General features: G+C 37.7%; 1 protein-coding gene across 1 annotated transcript; it reads left to right on the top strand.

The window, feature by feature from the left end:
- The first annotated feature begins 7279 nt into the window (after positions 1 to 7279).
- Positions 7280 to 17123, top strand: LOC125662482 (peptidoglycan-recognition protein SC2-like). Its single transcript, XM_048894718.2, has 6 exons — positions 7280 to 7479; positions 8427 to 8658; positions 10806 to 10851; positions 12765 to 12992; positions 16450 to 16563; positions 16851 to 17123. Exons 2-6 carry the CDS (start codon positions 8434 to 8436, stop codon positions 17054 to 17056), a joined length of 819 nt encoding a protein of 272 aa, XP_048750675.2. The 5' UTR covers positions 7280 to 7479; positions 8427 to 8433; the 3' UTR covers positions 17057 to 17123.

Genomic DNA, 17123 nt, shown 5'->3' with positions numbered 1-17123 from the left:
ATTATTAATTGTCTTGTGTTATTCTGGTTTGTGGTTAGGCAGTAATTCTGATGGTCTGTTATTCTGATCAAGGTAGTCTGAGATGGGTAGATGACGGTGCCATCCCGGGGGTAAGGCAGTCGGGCAGGAAAGCTTGGCAGGTACCCAAGTAGGGGTGTGGGGTCGCTGGGTGGCAGGGGTATCCTGAGGGTGACGTTACGCGGGGGGTGACGGGCACCCAAGGTTGGAGTGCGGGGCCACATGGGGGACTTGAATCGGACACAAATTACCAGCTAGACGGAATTGGTTCTATTGTGGCTTCATGCCAGGGACATGGGACTGTGTCAACTAACGTGCCACAAGTGTGGGAGGACCGGCTCCTCATGGTACAAACGCAACTAGAGGCCCGATTAAAGAATTATATCGCACAGGTGGCCAACATGTTCAGTCAGCTAATGTCTAGGGAAACCAGTATGGGTGGTGGAAGTTCCATAATAGTGGCTCAGCAGTTAGCGGGATATCCTGGGAATGTAGACAACTCTTTCCCAGGGCCTCTGCCCAGGGGTGATTTGGGTGTTTTATCTTTAAATCCAGGTTGGGATAGCTTGTCCGTGTTCAAGTAGGGGGTTACCCTGAACCATCTCTGCCAGTTATATTGGACGAACAGGTTGGTTGCCCCTGCGCGGTTGGTAGGCCATGTCATAGAGTCCTCAGCAGTAATGGGTTGGTATCTTTGGGGAACACCTATTACAATACAGTGAAACTTCTCTAAACCGGCCGGCTCTCGGACTGGGAAAAAACGGCCGGTTTAGAGGGATGGCCGGTATACCGAGAATTTAGCAATTATAGACGTTTTATCTCAATATTCACAAAGTAAGTACTGTTCACTTTGATCTGGTGATCTATGATCAGTTATCGGTGGATATTAAATTAGTCCGATTGTACCTAAAGGTAATTATGAATTACAAGAAATATTCTCGCTGAAATCATCGAATTTTAAACTGAAAATCTATAACAGGATACATAAAGAAAACACAGAGGCCTATTAGTGGGATTCTTCTTACCTATAAAAACTGTTTACATTCATCGCTTATGTCATTAACAATTTTGTTTTGACGTTTTTAAAAAGTACAGTAGTAAATATGAAATTGTAATTTGAATATTTCTTTGGAATTTTAAGTCTATGGAAACCAAGAAAATTAATCTATCTTTTAATAATTATCATTAACAGTCATGGGTTTGTTCTTCATTAACTACGTATATCCATACGATAGTATGGTGAAACAATATGGCGTTTGATATTGTATTCATTCAATATGTTCCTAACTGTTTTTAGCTCACCTGAGCTAAAAGCTCATGTGAGCTTTTCTGATCACCCGTATTCCGGCGTCCGTCCGTCTGTAAACCTTTCACATTTTTAACTTCTTCTCAAAAACCACTGGGCCAATTTCAACCAAAGTTGGCACAAAGCAGCCTTAGGTAAAGAGAATTCTAAATTGTTAAAATAAAGGACCAGGCCACCTTCCAAGGGGAGATAATCAAGAAAAGGTAAAAATAGGGTAGGGTCATTAAAAAATCTTCTCAAGAACCACTGGGCTAGAAAAGATGAAATTTATAGATAAGCTTTATTAGGTAGTGCAGATTCTAAATTGTTAAAGTCATGGCCCCCGGGGGTCGGATGGGGCCACAATAGGGGATCAAAGTTTTACATACAAATATATAGGAAAAATCTTTTAAAATCTTCTTCTCAAGAACCACTGAGCCAGAAAAGCTGAGATTTATATGAAAGCTTCCTGATATAGTGCAGATTCTAAATTGTTAAAATCCTGGCCCCTGGGGGTCAGATGGGGCCACAATAGGGGATCAAAGTTTTACATACAAATATATAGGAAAAATCTTTAAAAATCTTCTTCTCAAGAACCACTGAGCCAAAAAAGCTGAGATTTATATGAAAGCTTCCTGATATAGTACAGATTCTAAATTGTTAAAATCCTGGCCCCCGGGGGTCAGATGGGGCCACAATAGGGGATCAAAGTTTTACATACAAATATATAGGAAAAATCTTTAAAAATCTTCTTCTCAAGAACCACTAAGCCAGAAAAGCTGACATTTACATGAAAGCTTTCTGATATAGTGCAGATTCAAGTTTGTTCAAATCATGGCTCCTGGGGGTTGGATGGGCTACAAAGGGGGATCAAAGTTTTACATACAAATATATAGGGACATTCTTTAAGAATCTTCTTCTCAAGAACCACTGAGCCAGAAAAGCTGAGATTTATATGAGAGCTTCTTGATATAGTGCAGATTCTAAATTGTTAAAATCCTGGCCCCCGGGGGTCAGATGGGGCCACAATAGGGGATCAAAGTTTTACATACAAATATATAGGAAAAATCTTTAAAAATCTTCTTCTCAAGAACGACTAAGCCAGAAAAGCAGACATTTACATGAAAGCTTTCTGATATAGTGCTGATTCAAGTTTGTTCAAATCATGGCTCCTGGGGGTTGGATGGGCTACAAGGGGGGATCAAAGTTTTACATACAAATATATAGGGACATTCTTTAAGAATCTTCTTCTCAAGAACCACTGAGCCAGAAAAGCTGATATTCACATGAACAGCTTCCTAACATAGCGCATAGTTAAGTTTGTTCAAATAATGGCACCCTGTTGTAGGATGGGGCCACAATAGGGGATCAAAGTTTTACATACAAATATATAGGAATTTTTTTTTAAAAATCTTCTTCTCAAGAACCACTGATATAGTGCAGATTCAAGTTTGTTCAAATCATGGTCCCTGGGGGTAGGATGGGGCCACAAGGGGGATCAAAGTTTTACATACAAATATATAGGAAAAATCTTTAAAAATCTTCTTCTCGTGAACCATTGGGCCAAAGAAGTTCACATTTACATGAAAGCTTTCTGACAAAGTGTAGATTCAAGTTTACAAAAACTATGGCCTCCAGGGGTAGGTTGGGACCATAATAAGGACTACGGTTTTACATGCAAATATATATAGAAAGTCTTCTGATATGGACCAAGGTGAATCAGGTGAGCGATGTGGCCCATGGACCTCTTGTTTACATTTTGTATAGAATTTGGAAGGGTCTCTTGGATTAGCTAAGTGTCAATTAACACCCTTGACAGCACAGGTAAACAATATAAATTAAAGAGGCCGCTAGTGTTTTCACACCTTCGGTCGATAATTTCCCACCTGGCCGGTCGGTCAGTCAATTTGCACACCTGGACGATCTTGATCAACCTCTGGCTAAAATTTTCTTGTCTTCAAAAAGTGGCCGGTATGTTAAGGGAAGATTACACGTGTTTGTTAACAAATGTACTTTAAAAAGTGGCCGATGTCCGGTTTTCAGGGGTGGCCGGTTTTGTAAGACTTTCTTTGTAAGGAAATGTTAAGATTCCTGCCGGGACTTTGAAAATCGGCCGATATTTAGGGAGGACCGGTTTTCTGAGGGGCCAGTTTTGATCCCATTTGCGTATCTGCACAAACGAGAGTTCCTCAGGGCCCCCATGTCACCAGTGCATCTCGCAGGGTCAGTCAGGTGTTGGTGCATCACAGTTGAAGTTGCAGACGAGTGAGATGCCGGTGAGGCCTATGGGCAATGCGGATAGGGGGATGAGTTTCGGTCTCTCGCCAGTCAGACGTGGGATTAGACATAGCAGGTCAAGGTCGAGATCTCCACTCGTTAGGCATGTCAGTACAGAAGACTGTAAGGCTGCTAGTAGGGATGGTCCCAAGTTGTCTGGTCAGGATGTGTTAGTTGGTTGGTCTCCAGGTACCGGGGCTCAAAATAGGTCGGGGCAAGTGCTCCGTAAACCCTTATTAGGTAGTTCCAGTACAGCAGGGTCAGCAGTCGACAGTGCATGCCATGAGGTCGAGATGCCTGTGAAACCGAGTAGTGGTGGGCAGTAGTGTTTTGTCGACGGGTGTGGTTGTTTAGAGGGTCCGGAGTGAAGTAGGGGTCAGGGAAACAGGGTCGGCGCAGACAGGGGTGCTACCAGGCGCAGATTAGAAGTTATGTGGTTGGCCGGAGGACACTGAGGCAGGTGTTAGTCACCAGGGTGGTGGGCTGGAGAACACCGGGGATATTGTTGGTTGCTATAGTGATATGACTTCTCGGGGTAGCTTTGGGTGTTTTCTGGTTTTTGATGTTGACATGGCTGTTGATGTGTTCTGCGATGTGGATGATGATCCTTCCAGTATCCGAGGGTTTGGATGGTGACAATGGTTTTGTCACTGATGTTGAGTCTGGGTATCTGGTTGAGGCACGGTCTGGAGCTCCGTCTGGTGTGATCAGTATCTCGTGCCTCAGCTCATGATCAGTTGGGTTTCAGTAGTTGGACCAGTAGTTCTGGACGACGGGATATTGAGGCGGCACGGGCTCTGGTCTGGCATTCAGTTGAGGGCCAGTTCTTGGATGCAGAGGGCGAGGATGCAGTTTAGTGTCATGTTAGTGAGTCTGGATTCTTCTAGGTTGGAATCGATGCATGCGCGTAGGTTTGTGATGAGGGTTGTGTTGGTCTTCCATGCAATAGTGAAAGTATGCAGGCCTCAGTTGTAGTGCTAGAGACTGTTGTTGAGCGACAGTCTAATCATTACAAATCCCCCAGTCATGATTGAAGCAGTGGCCTATCAGTTCCCAGGGGAGTGTGTCCCCAAGGCACCTGGCAAATGTACCATTGTGTGTTGGTCTGATGGAGGTTGTGTTGTGTCTGCGTCTCGTGGAGATAACCCTGGGGATGCGGGGTTTGTGGCTCTGCATCCGGTTCGACATAGTGGGATAGTAGTGTTCCTTCTCTGACTGAGAGGTTTCCTCCTGATAAACTTCTAAGCAATGAACGGTATGGGTTTGTTGCTTGTGGTTTCGCGAGTTTCCATTGGTCGTGGGGTGATGGCTATGCATCCCAGGTTCAACTGACAGTGAACCAGGGACAACCCAGGTTTGGTCATCGCAAGGGGGTACGAAAGAAAGTTAATAAGTTATGTGAGGGTAGTGAACTCTTCCATGCACACAGTACCCCGAAAATGCGGAGAAGGGTAGATTAGTCTGCAGTAACCAAGCCGTTCTCGGACAGGGACATTTGCTTGTGGTGTGTTCGGATCTGATGACCTGGAAGGTGTGATGTCCTCTGGTGTGATGTGCCGTGTCCGATATCCAAGATGATACCTGTCCTGTGTCGTTTTCATGTAGAAAGTTTATGACCGTATGTGACTCTGTGATGTAACTTTCCTGTTACTGGATTTTCGGTGATGCGATGTGTGACCGTGACTGTCTGTGTTGTGAACTTTTTGGACTGCTATAGTGCTATGATTTTATAGAGTAAAGTTTGTCATACTGTAAATCATAAGTGTAATTCATTCATTTATTTGTGATCACATATCTCACAGAATCGAATTTAACAGTCATATATTTTAGAATATGCGGAAGTACAGTCATAGATTTTATGGAATGTTGAAGTTCAGTCACGGATTGTATGGAATGCGAAAGTACAGTCACGGATTTTATCGAATGCGGAAGATCAATCACGGATTTTATGGAATGCGGAAGTAGTCTTGGATTTTATGGAATGCGGAAGTAGTCTTGGATTTTATGGAATGCAGAAGTAGTCTTGGATTTTATGGAATGCAGAAGTATAGTCACTGGTTGCAGAGGTTCCTGCAACACTGTCCTGAATTTAATGGAGTCCTGGAGTAAAATCAAACTCCTTGGGAACAGTTACGGATCACAGTAGTACAGAATCCAGGAATGCGGTCCAGTGGCGGATCTCGCCTTTACCATTTAGAACAGACTGTGTTGACAATGCCATTATATACATGTATGTAGAGAACAAAGTTAGTATCACAACCAAAACTAATTTGAAAATGACCAATTTTATTAACAGTTTCGGGGTATGAAAATACACATGTCAGTATAAAGTACTCTAGGGAAGCTATTTTGCGTTGGATGTCGTCATCAATAATTATAAGTCGACGAGGACTACTAGCAATGACTGGATAATGGAAAGTGATGATCTTTGTGTATGTCATTAATGTTGTCGACGGAGGGATGCGAAAACAATGCGCTAATGAGCAATTAGGAGAGAAGTATGTTCCTTTTGATCTTCGAAAATGTGATTTAAAGAGGTACCCTACATCGTTATAATCGCTGACTTCCTTTTATGAATGAAAATATACATGTAAATATCAACAACATTTATATATTTATTGCTTTTTTATTTAATTACTTAGCGGAGTAGCACGTTGACTGCTGAATTATAAATCTAGGGTTCGAGTCCAGCAGGGGTTTTAATTTTCGACGAAAATTGCATCATTTGACTAAATAACTGAATTTGAAAGTTTTCAATCTAAAAACATCGTTATAAATATTCTCCGATTTTCATCCATATTTTTTTTTTGTGTTGTAGTAGGCCCTATTCCTCTTTAAAGTGACGTGGACACGATTTGAGCTGAAAATTTTCAAATTTTGGTTTTAGATTCTTTATGTTTAGAATGTTTAACTAAGGTATCACTAATGATCAGCAACATTTTGAATGTCAGTAGTCAAGGTACATGGGATAAGTCCCTGTAATATAAACAATACTCGTGACATGGTTTTTGTTTACATAGGTTAAATGAATTAGTAAACGTTTCGTTTAAAGCATTTTTTTTGGTCAATTTACAAGTGAATTCTTAACACATTTAAATAGTTTCTAGTGTTTGGCATATCTCATTATGTTTTAAATAAGTTATTTTCTATTAAACAGTCTAATGTAAACAAGAATATGACACGGGTCGTCTTTCCATAACAAAGAATTGCGAGTGCTGTATTTCACTTGTAACTCAACAACTGATATATTCAAATTTTGGTTGACCATTCGAAATACTTTACTTAAGCATTGTAAACAATAAAAATGGAAAAATAAAATTTGAAAAATTTCAGCTTAAATCGTGTCCATCCCACCTTAAAATCAGTATATTGTACGTATCACTACGGAAGTAAAATACAGGACACGTTCTATTTTATATCTGTCGGTAATCACAATGATAACGACACGGGTGATAACTTTAATGCCACACTGTATAATAACAACATGGGTGATAACTTTAATGCCACACTGAATAATTACAACACGGGTGATAACTTTAATGCCACACTGTATAATAACGACACGGGTGATAACTTTAATGCCACACTGTGTAATAACGACACGGGTGATAACTTTAATGCCACACTTTATAATAACGACACGGGTGATAACTTTAATGCCACACTGTATAATAATGACACGGGTGATAACTTTAGTACCACACTATATAGACAGTGCAATTTAACGAATCGCACAGTATTACAATCTCACATGCAATGTCTTCCGTAAGATTACTAGACCTTTTATCAGAGACGGACAGGAAGAATAGTAACGTGATAATCAATCTGTGAGTGGTACATACCGGACTCCACTAACCTGGCTTCCAAGGTGTTGTCAGTGCATAGTCTACAATTATCAGGTAAGGGAGGGGGTATTCTGCAGATAACATGGTAAGGTGACCTATTTCGGGTAGTTTTAACTGAAACATACGGTGACATAATTCGGTCTCCTAAAAACAAATATTTCTTTTATAGGTTATGTCGACGTGCAAGATAACCATGTTGAAATACAAGAGACACGTGACCTGATATGAATTGGATGATTTTTTTATATGTCGAATATCGCTAACATACGAAATCCAACATACATGTATTTGTTTGAAATGCAGGTTAATTATGTCGACATACGTCATATTTGTGGCGAGATGGAACGTAAGCGAATATGTATGCTAACATAATTAATTTGCATGTTGACATGGTTAATTTGCATGTTGACATGGTCAATTTGCATGTTTTGAAATTTAAGTTGGATCTGACATGTTGGGGATATTTGACATTTTTTATATTAAATTTTGTTCTGTCGATAAAAACCGCGTCGACATTTGAAGTAACCAAAATTTACTCTTATCGTGGTATCGTGACAAAAACGCTATTGCCGTTATGAATTACTCTGCATACTACAGCATCCTCTTTTAATCAAACTCAGCATTTAAGAACCAAATCGATATCTAACTGATATTGCATTCCTACAAACACTTGTACTTTTCAGTTGTAAACTGTGAGTAGAGTGTTTAGTCGATGACTTTGTTTTGTTGTAGGATGAGAAGGGCTGGTAGTTCATCATACAAACTATCTTGTTTAAACTTCAAAGTGCTTTCGAAATTGATGCCGATTTTTTGTATCCTATAAATGTACGACAATATGGCTCTCTACACTTTTTCCGCGTCACGTGTTCGTTTTTGTGTATATATACATGTATATATGCAATAATCGGCGTCATACATGCGTTTTATGTAGGTGTTGAGTAAAATATGCAAATGTATTCTTGGCATCTATGTTAACTATAAAAATGAGAATGATTTTATAGTTTCAGCATGAAGGCGATTAACGTTTGTTTCCTTCCTACCCTTTTATTGTTACTGGCCCATTCAAATGCTGAGGAGTGCGCATGTGCGACTGGAAACGTTCACATCAGATCTGGTGCTGGTGTAGGTCACGGAATTCTGGGAGTTTTAAGCACAGATTCTTGTCTCACCTTCAAGGGACACCTGGCCTCTGTTAGTGGAACTCACTGGGCCAACGTAGACTACGACGGTCAAGTACGCATACCACTGGCTACTAGTGATTGTATAAGGCAATATATCTATCGTGGACAACAATTAACTGTGAAGGTCAGGTCGGTATGATGCGGCCGCCACGTTATTTATATGACGGCTGCATACATCTAGATAATGAATGGCGATCGTCAGTTAAATCAAAATTAATTCTATACCCTGGCACCTATTGGCTTTCGTATAATCCCTGTAAAGAATATAGAATTAAGAGTAAGGTGAACACGGGCTAATGATGGATTATAAACAATAGATATGTATATCGTTAATTAATTTTGATTGTAAAGAACGGATAAGTAGATTGTAAACTAATATTGACTGTAAAGAGTCTGTAGGTAGATTATAAACTATCATTGACTGTAAAGAATCTGTATGTAAATTGTAAACTAATATTGACTGTAAAGAATCTGTAGGTAAATTGTAAACTAATATTGACTGTATCGAGTCTGTAGGTAGATTGTAAACTAATATTGACTGTAAAGAATATGTAGGTAAATTGTAAACTAATATTGACTGTAAAGAATCTGTAGGTAGATTGTAAACTATTATTGACTGTATAGAGTCTGTAGGTAGATTGTAAACTAATATTGACTGTAAAGAATATGTAGGTAAATTGTAAACTAATATTGACTGTAAATAGTCTGTAGGTAGATTGTAAACTAATATTGACTGTAAAGAATATGTAGGTAAATTGTAAACTAATATTGACTGTATAGAGTCTGTAGGTAGATTGTAAACTAATATTGACTGTATAGAATCTGTAGGTAAATTGTAAACTAATATTGACTGTATCGAGTCTGTAGGTAGATTGTAAACTAATATTGACTGTAAACAATCTGTAGTAAATTGTAAACTAATATTGACTGTATATAGTCTGTAGGTAGATTGTAAACTAATATTGACAGTATAGAAGCTGTAGGTAGATTGTAAACTAATAATGACTGTATAGGGTCTGTAGGTAGATTGTAAACTAATATTGACTGTATAGAGTCTGTAGGTAGATTGTAAACTAATATTGACTGTATAGAATCAGTAGGTAAATAGTAACTAATATTGACTGCATAGAATCTGTAGGTAAATTGTAAACTAATATTGACTGTATCGAGTCTGTAGGTAGATTGTAAACTAACATTGACTGTAAAGAATATGTGGGTAAATTTTAAACTAATATAGACTGTATAGAATATGTAGATAAATTGTAAACTAATATTAACTGTATCGAGTCTGTAGGTAGATTGTAAACTAATATTGACTGTAAAGAATATGTAGGTAGATTGTAAACTAATATTGACTGTATAGAGTCTGTAGGTCAATTGTAAACTAATATTGACTGTATAGAATCTGTAGGTAAATTGTAAACTAATATTGACTGTAAAGATTCTGTATGTAAATTGTAAACTAATATTGACTGTAAAGAATCTGTAGGTAGATTTTAAACTAATATTGACTGTAAAGATTCTGTAGGTAGATTGTAAACTAATATTGACTGTAAAGAATCTGTAGGTAGATTGTAAACTAATATTGACTGTATAGAATATGTAGGTAAATTGTAATCTAATATTGACTGTATCAAGTCTGTAGGTAGATTGTAACTAATATTGACTGTAAAGAGTCTGTATGTAAATTGTAAATTAATGCTGACTGTAGAGAACGGGTAGGTAGATTGTATACTGGTATTGTGTAGCGTACACACAGCTATAATTCCCTAGAGTAAATATACACACAGGTAATTTAAAATGTTGAGCATTTCTGTGGTAAGAATATCCTTTATATTATCATTTTGATAAATCAGAAAGGAAAGTGTGGAAACTCAATTTGACTACATGTATGTTAATAATTTATGTGAAAGCAATATTTGAGAAAGAATTTATTTCCGTATGTTGATAATTTATGTGAAGGCAATATTTGAGAAAGAATTTATTTCCGTATGTTGATAATTTATGTGAAGGCATTACTTTGAAAAAAGGAAGAATTGCTTTACCTTTCCCGGAAGCTAACGGGTGATAAATATTAAACTTCCTATTTTGCAATAATCAAACATTATTATTACTCTTTTGTATTCGAAATCAAAACACCTGAAGCTTTTCTTGCATAAATTGTTCAGACTAAAACTTCATGTTGTTTATATCATTCAGGATGGCTGGATATCGTCCACGTACCTCGCATTCAAAACATGCCCGTGTAAGTCAAATATAAAATACATTGACAGTATATAAAGGAGTGATTACTGAGATGTTTATTTCTGCTGATCCGGTACCCGCGTCATTTTATTTCTACTGATCCGGTACCCGCGTCATTTTATTTCTACTGATCCGGTAGCAGTTTCATTTTATTTCTGCTGATCTGGTAGCCATGTCAATTGCATAATATTTTATTTCTGCTGATCCGGTAGCCGTGTCATTTTATTTCTGCTGATCAGATAGTAATGTCAATTACTTGGATGTTTTATTTCTGATGATCAGATAGTAATGTCAATTACTTGGATGTTTTATTTCTGATGATCCAGGAACCGCGTCGATTACATGCGTATCTTATTTCTGCTGACCCGGTAACCGCGGCTTTTCATTTCTGCCAATCCGATAGCCGTGTCATTTAATTAGCTATTTCATTTCTCCTGATCCAGTAGCCGCGCCATTTTATTTCTACTGATCAGATAGTCGTGTCAATTACTTGAATATTTTTATTTCTGCTAATCCAATAGCTGCGTCATTTTATTTCTGCTGATCCGGTAACCGTGTCATTTTATTTCTGCTGATCCGGTAACCGTGTCATTTTATTTCTGCTGATCCGGTAGCCGTGTCATTTACTTGGATATTTCATTTCTGCTGATCCAATAGTCCTGCCAATTACTTAAATATTCTATTTGAGCTGATCCGGTAGCCACGTCATTTTATTTCTGCTGATCCGGAAGCTGTGCCAACTACTTCGATATTTAATGTATGCTGATCCGATAGCCATGTTATTTACTTTGATCCGGTAGCCGCGTCAATATTTTGCAGATCCAGTAGCCGAGTCCATTGAACGTTTGTTTTTGCTGATCCAGTAGCCACCTCCATTAGATAGTTATCTCTGCTGATCCGGTAGCCGTGTCATTTGTATAAATATTTTATTTCTGCTGGCCCAACAGCCGCGTCAATCCTAATACGTTTAACATAGGCAGTGACTGATCCTTCGTCAAAGTATTGGACGCGACTGTCATGGGTCATTGGAAGTGTCGTAGTCGTTGGCGCAATACAGCACCTTTACTGCTTCCGCCTTTGGCGTCGCACGTGTAGCACGTCACCTTCTGATTACAGCTGGTGACGTACCGACATGAATGACAATTCTGGAATGGGACCGTCATGTACAACATCACACAAATAAACAAGCAAAATAGATATTGTTGACTCTATTTGTAGTGGTGTTGAACGAATTTAAGTAACATCTGAGTACATTTTATGATTGCATCATGATTTTGGTCGTGTCACGTGGTCTGCGAACGTTTTCTGCTTTTCCTTGCAATGTCTTTCATCCTTTTTTTTTGAAAAGTTATTTTTTTTTTTTTAATGTTTTAAGTCCCATTTGATCATATTTTTTCTGTGTAACAATATTGAAATGATATGTCATAATATTTGACTTGCGTATGGCATTCAATATCGTAACAGTAAGGGTTCTTTATCCTGTCAGCGCCTACTGTGATACGGGTCCTCTGATTTAAAGATATCATCCAAAACATCCGTGACTTTGAGTTTTAAGGTGGTTCATTACATAAACCATTTATTCAATGGCTTGTTAATACACCTCAAATGAAATAGAATCAAGAAATTTATTTTACATGTATATATAAACAAAACACCCTTTCTCATCATTCCGGAAAAATCACAATAAAATGATATAAAATAATTGAGAGCTTGTATTCCTCTTTCGATGGGACATTCGTGTTTCATAAGAACTATTAAATAATTTTTTTTATGTAAAGAGCCACCTTAATGTCAAGCGTAATGTCATGCATATCGAAAAAACAGTCACTACTTATCATTTTATAAACGTTGGATGCGGTAAATTTAATACTGCATGTACAAGGGTTTTGAGATTGAAATTTTCATTTATTTCAGTATCGACATCTCATAACAGCGGTACAGGCACACATTCTACTTCCGGCTGTCCTCCGATCGTAAGTCGAAGTGAATGGCATGCGCGTGCGCCTAAGCATCACATTGGTCCACTTCCGGCAGTGCCTGGAAACGTGTATATTCATCATGGCGCCACACACGGTTGTTTCACAAAGGCAGACTGCATTAAGCTAGTGCAGTCCTATCAGAATTATCACATGGACACACACGGTAAATTTTACAGAGCGACGCTGAAAAGATTTTCATTTGCATTGAATGTTTGTTATGAGTATATTCAATTAATATGATAAGTAAATATATGTATATTGAAATGTAAAGATAAAAAATGGTGATCAGTCTCACAACTCCTATATGAAGTACAAACACGGACTCCTGGATATACTTCACAAAATATCTTACGACTAAGATAAAAATTTACGAACACTGTAATTTTTTTTTTCTTTTATTTCTTGTAGATTTTCTTGATTAATATGTAAAGTACACCCATGGTTTATAAAACTTGAATACATACTTATGATCTTATGGTCGGTATTTGATTATCAGACAGAATTATTTTTGTAGAATAGTCGTAAGATATTTTGTGATAACTGCCTAGGAGGAGTAAGCATTCCCCTTCGTCCGATCACTCCCGCCGTGACTCTACATTCTGATCGGGCAAACTGAACAATGCGTAGTCAATGTGCAAAGAATGGCCTCAACTGGTATGAAACATGTCGGACAGCATTTTAGCCAATGGCAGGTTGTATTAGTTTAGATCGTTATAACAGTCATGAAATTTTAAAAATGCTGACTTTAAACAAGACTATTGAAATCCCTGTAACATTAACATATTTGTCAGTGTCCTACTTTGATTTAAAAACTTACCATACGCAGAACAATCTATATTGTATCGATTCAGTTGAGAGACATAAACACCATATGCAGGTGATCATGGAATATTGCTACATAAAAATGGGAAGTTGACGATGGAGAAGCTGACGTCATCCCGTTTGTCATAAAATATGAGTTGTTAATTTGCCGTTGACATCTATGTTCAATAAAATATCTAAGTACGCAGTAGATACGAAAAAATTGCAACCTTGTTAAAGATCACCTGTGTTTCCCTAATTGAAAGAAACTATAATGAAAATATTTTATTTTCCAGTTATCATTACAGTTTTGATTCAATAAACACCCATTTACCGTCATGCAGGGAGAAAAATACCTGATATCTTCTCCAATAATGATCGAAGAAAATAATCTAAGTAATAATTGTGTCGTAAAGCGTTAAAACTGTATGACCCGATGTTCATGTATTATATTTGTACATAATTACTTTAAAGCAGATTAATTACTTTATAAAGTTATTAACTTTCCCTTAATTACATATGCATGCTTGAAAACATCAGCATGTAAAAGAAAACAGTGAGAATATTATTTAGAAAGTAAATATAGTGTGGTACATATATAAATCATCCGGAAAACCTCGGGCCTTTCACGCAAAGCACGGTGTATTCGGTGAAAGACCCAAGGTGTTCCCGATAACGCATAAATTATACAGTGTTAGACGTCTATAAATAGCCCCACGCGCGTCAGGGGAATCCCAACATGATGTATTAACTCAGACGCAACTGTCTAGTTTTAAGGCTGAAAGAGCGTTAAACAACGAATTACTAAGAGGTATTTGATATTTTTATTTCTATTAAACTTATGGCACGGTACTGTTGTAACAAAATACACAGCTTTACACAGATAAGACCACCGATGATCTGAAAGTTTGAAATGGTCACGTGGCTGTCACTTGAAATGGCAGAGTGACACGGTTGTTTGAAAACACTGATTTAGAATTAAATAATTTTGGTTAAAACAGGTGAAATAATGTATGATATGTCATACAGCCTGATGACTACATACGTGCGATAATTTAAAAGCATTTTTACGAGATGGAAAAAAAATGTAATTCGGACTATACAGCTTTAACAAAAATCGCTGTATTTCCTGGACATTTGTTTTCATGCAATCTTATGAATGATAAGATACAGAATTATACGTGTAGGCGGGTTGATTGACAAATGTCTTTTCTAGTCTCGAAATGAAGACACCCCCCCCCCCACATAGAACTTTCCTTGCTCCTTGTAACTATGAATAATTAATGCAAATTAGGTGACCTATGACGTCGCAACATTGAAGCGGGCCGTATATTGATACGACCCTATCAGGTATGCGCATTTCTATTTTCAGACGGGATTTTCCCTTTGCACATGCGCACTGATCTGAAATTGAGAGAATATAAATAAGCGCTTCGTTGGGGGAAAAAATTATAGAAATTGATCAAGAAATGAATTTTTAATGAATTTTTTAATATTTTCGACTGGTTGTGATTAAAGAGATTGATATACTCCCAACTCGGTGATTAAACTAATTGTTATGAGGATATTTTGATTTGAATCTTCGATTTTTGTAAGTAGCTTGAATTTCCTCTGACGATTAAGTTGCAGTAAGTCCGATTCAGAGTTTTTTCCTCATTTTCTGGGTAAATCATATTTCCTTACAGCAAATTTTGAGAAAAATACTACTTCCGGTTGATTGTTTTCATTATTAAACGTAATTTTTCGTTAGATTTTTAAATTTTTCTCGGCTTTTGAAATGATATTTCAAAGAGAATTTGATTCAAATATGCATTCTTATCTCTAAAGTTTTCAAATTTAGGGAATACACTTGATTTTAGTTCCCATTTCTATACAAACCTCCATACAATAAAAGAAAAGCATCAGTTATCTTCGTCAAGATTCAATAATGACTTGTTCTGGCAGATGGGGCAGTGCCTGTCTGAACTGTTTTACTTATTGCCCCTACACCACAGTCAACAATGTTTATTGTCCACTTGCTTTCATTTATATCAAAATTCAAAAATCATTTGATGTGCTAAGCTAAATGTGTTTTTATCCAGCCCTCTGCATATAATATTTTGTACGAAGACTACAAGCTCTTGACTGAAGAGGGGGGAATGCTAATCCTGAAGAGATTATTTTGCCAATGGCATGGCCTATATTGAGACATCAGATTCCGTAACAAGGAAATCAAAATTTGTTGTAAGTCAAGATGATTCTTTCATTCGTTGGGCACCTAGCGCCCCCACTGAGCATGTAACTAGATTACTTCACCGTCTGATAATTCTTCTATTTTTAATTTCATATATGAATTTTCTTCTTGAGGTGGATAAGTAAAATTTTTAATTTCCAACTCTACTTTTCACCATGTACATAGCCTTACTAGACTCAGCTCTGGGAAGGTAGAAATCGCCAAGACATCGTTTACTGAAAAATTTACATACACGTGCTTCCGCTTCTAAAAATACACCGGATGTTGATATTTTCTTACCTATTTACGTATGGCGCATGCCCTAAAACACGCATATTAAGTACATCCGGTAGGAGCATGATTAGTTCAAGGAAAGTTCTATGTGCCCCCAACCCCCGAAACATTTCAATGCATACTCGCACGAAACGGAAGTACTAGGCGTCTGGATGTGGGATACTTTACGTACAGTGGGTTACGTCTCAACATGAGTGAAAATTTCGTGACGTAAAAGAAACAACCACTCAACCACCACCTGTACCGGATATCGCCAATTGTTTAATTGGTTGAGACGAACGATAATTATTTTTCTCTCTCCGTGTTTTCACAGGTTGGCCAGACATCGGGTACAGCTTCATCATTGGAGAAGACGGGAATATTTATGAGGGGCGGGGCTGGAACACTATAGGGGCACATACATATAACCATAATTATGATGGTCTAGGTATTCATTCTGACATTTATATATGTATACTGTAAATTGTATCGGTGGCGGATTGAAAGGGGTGGCGGTCTTTTCGACGCATGTCTGACCTGCTTTAAGTACATATTTATGATATAAACATTTACTGTTATGGGAATTTGCATGACTTCAATCTTTACAATATCTAAGATTTCTAATAAAATTTATATAAATGATATCTAAATTAATAATTTCATAAAATAAACACATTATATGAATAGAAAATTCATGAAATAAACACATTTCTTCTTGTTTCCTTACTAAATCAGGATTCTGTGTCATGGGAGATTTCACCTCGCACACACCAAATGCCCAAGCTATAAACGCAGTTAAGAGCCTGATCAACTGTGGAGTGAATAGCGGAAGGATAACTCATAACTACGTGTTGAAAGGCCACCGTGATGTCGGGCAAACCAGTTGTCCCGGAGACAAGTTTTATGCCCTCATCAAGACATGGCCGCATTATCACCACTGAGTGGTTTCCGTGATTGTAGCGTGCTTTAAAATGTTTTTCAGCAAATATGATAAACTATTACATCATC

This window comes from Ostrea edulis, chromosome 8, assembly GCF_947568905.1.
Source record: "Ostrea edulis chromosome 8, xbOstEdul1.1, whole genome shotgun sequence".
Lineage (NCBI taxonomy): Eukaryota > Metazoa > Mollusca > Bivalvia > Ostreida > Ostreidae > Ostrea > Ostrea edulis.
The sequence above is the reverse complement of the archived record's forward strand: the minus strand, read 5'-3'. Positions and strand labels throughout refer to the sequence as shown.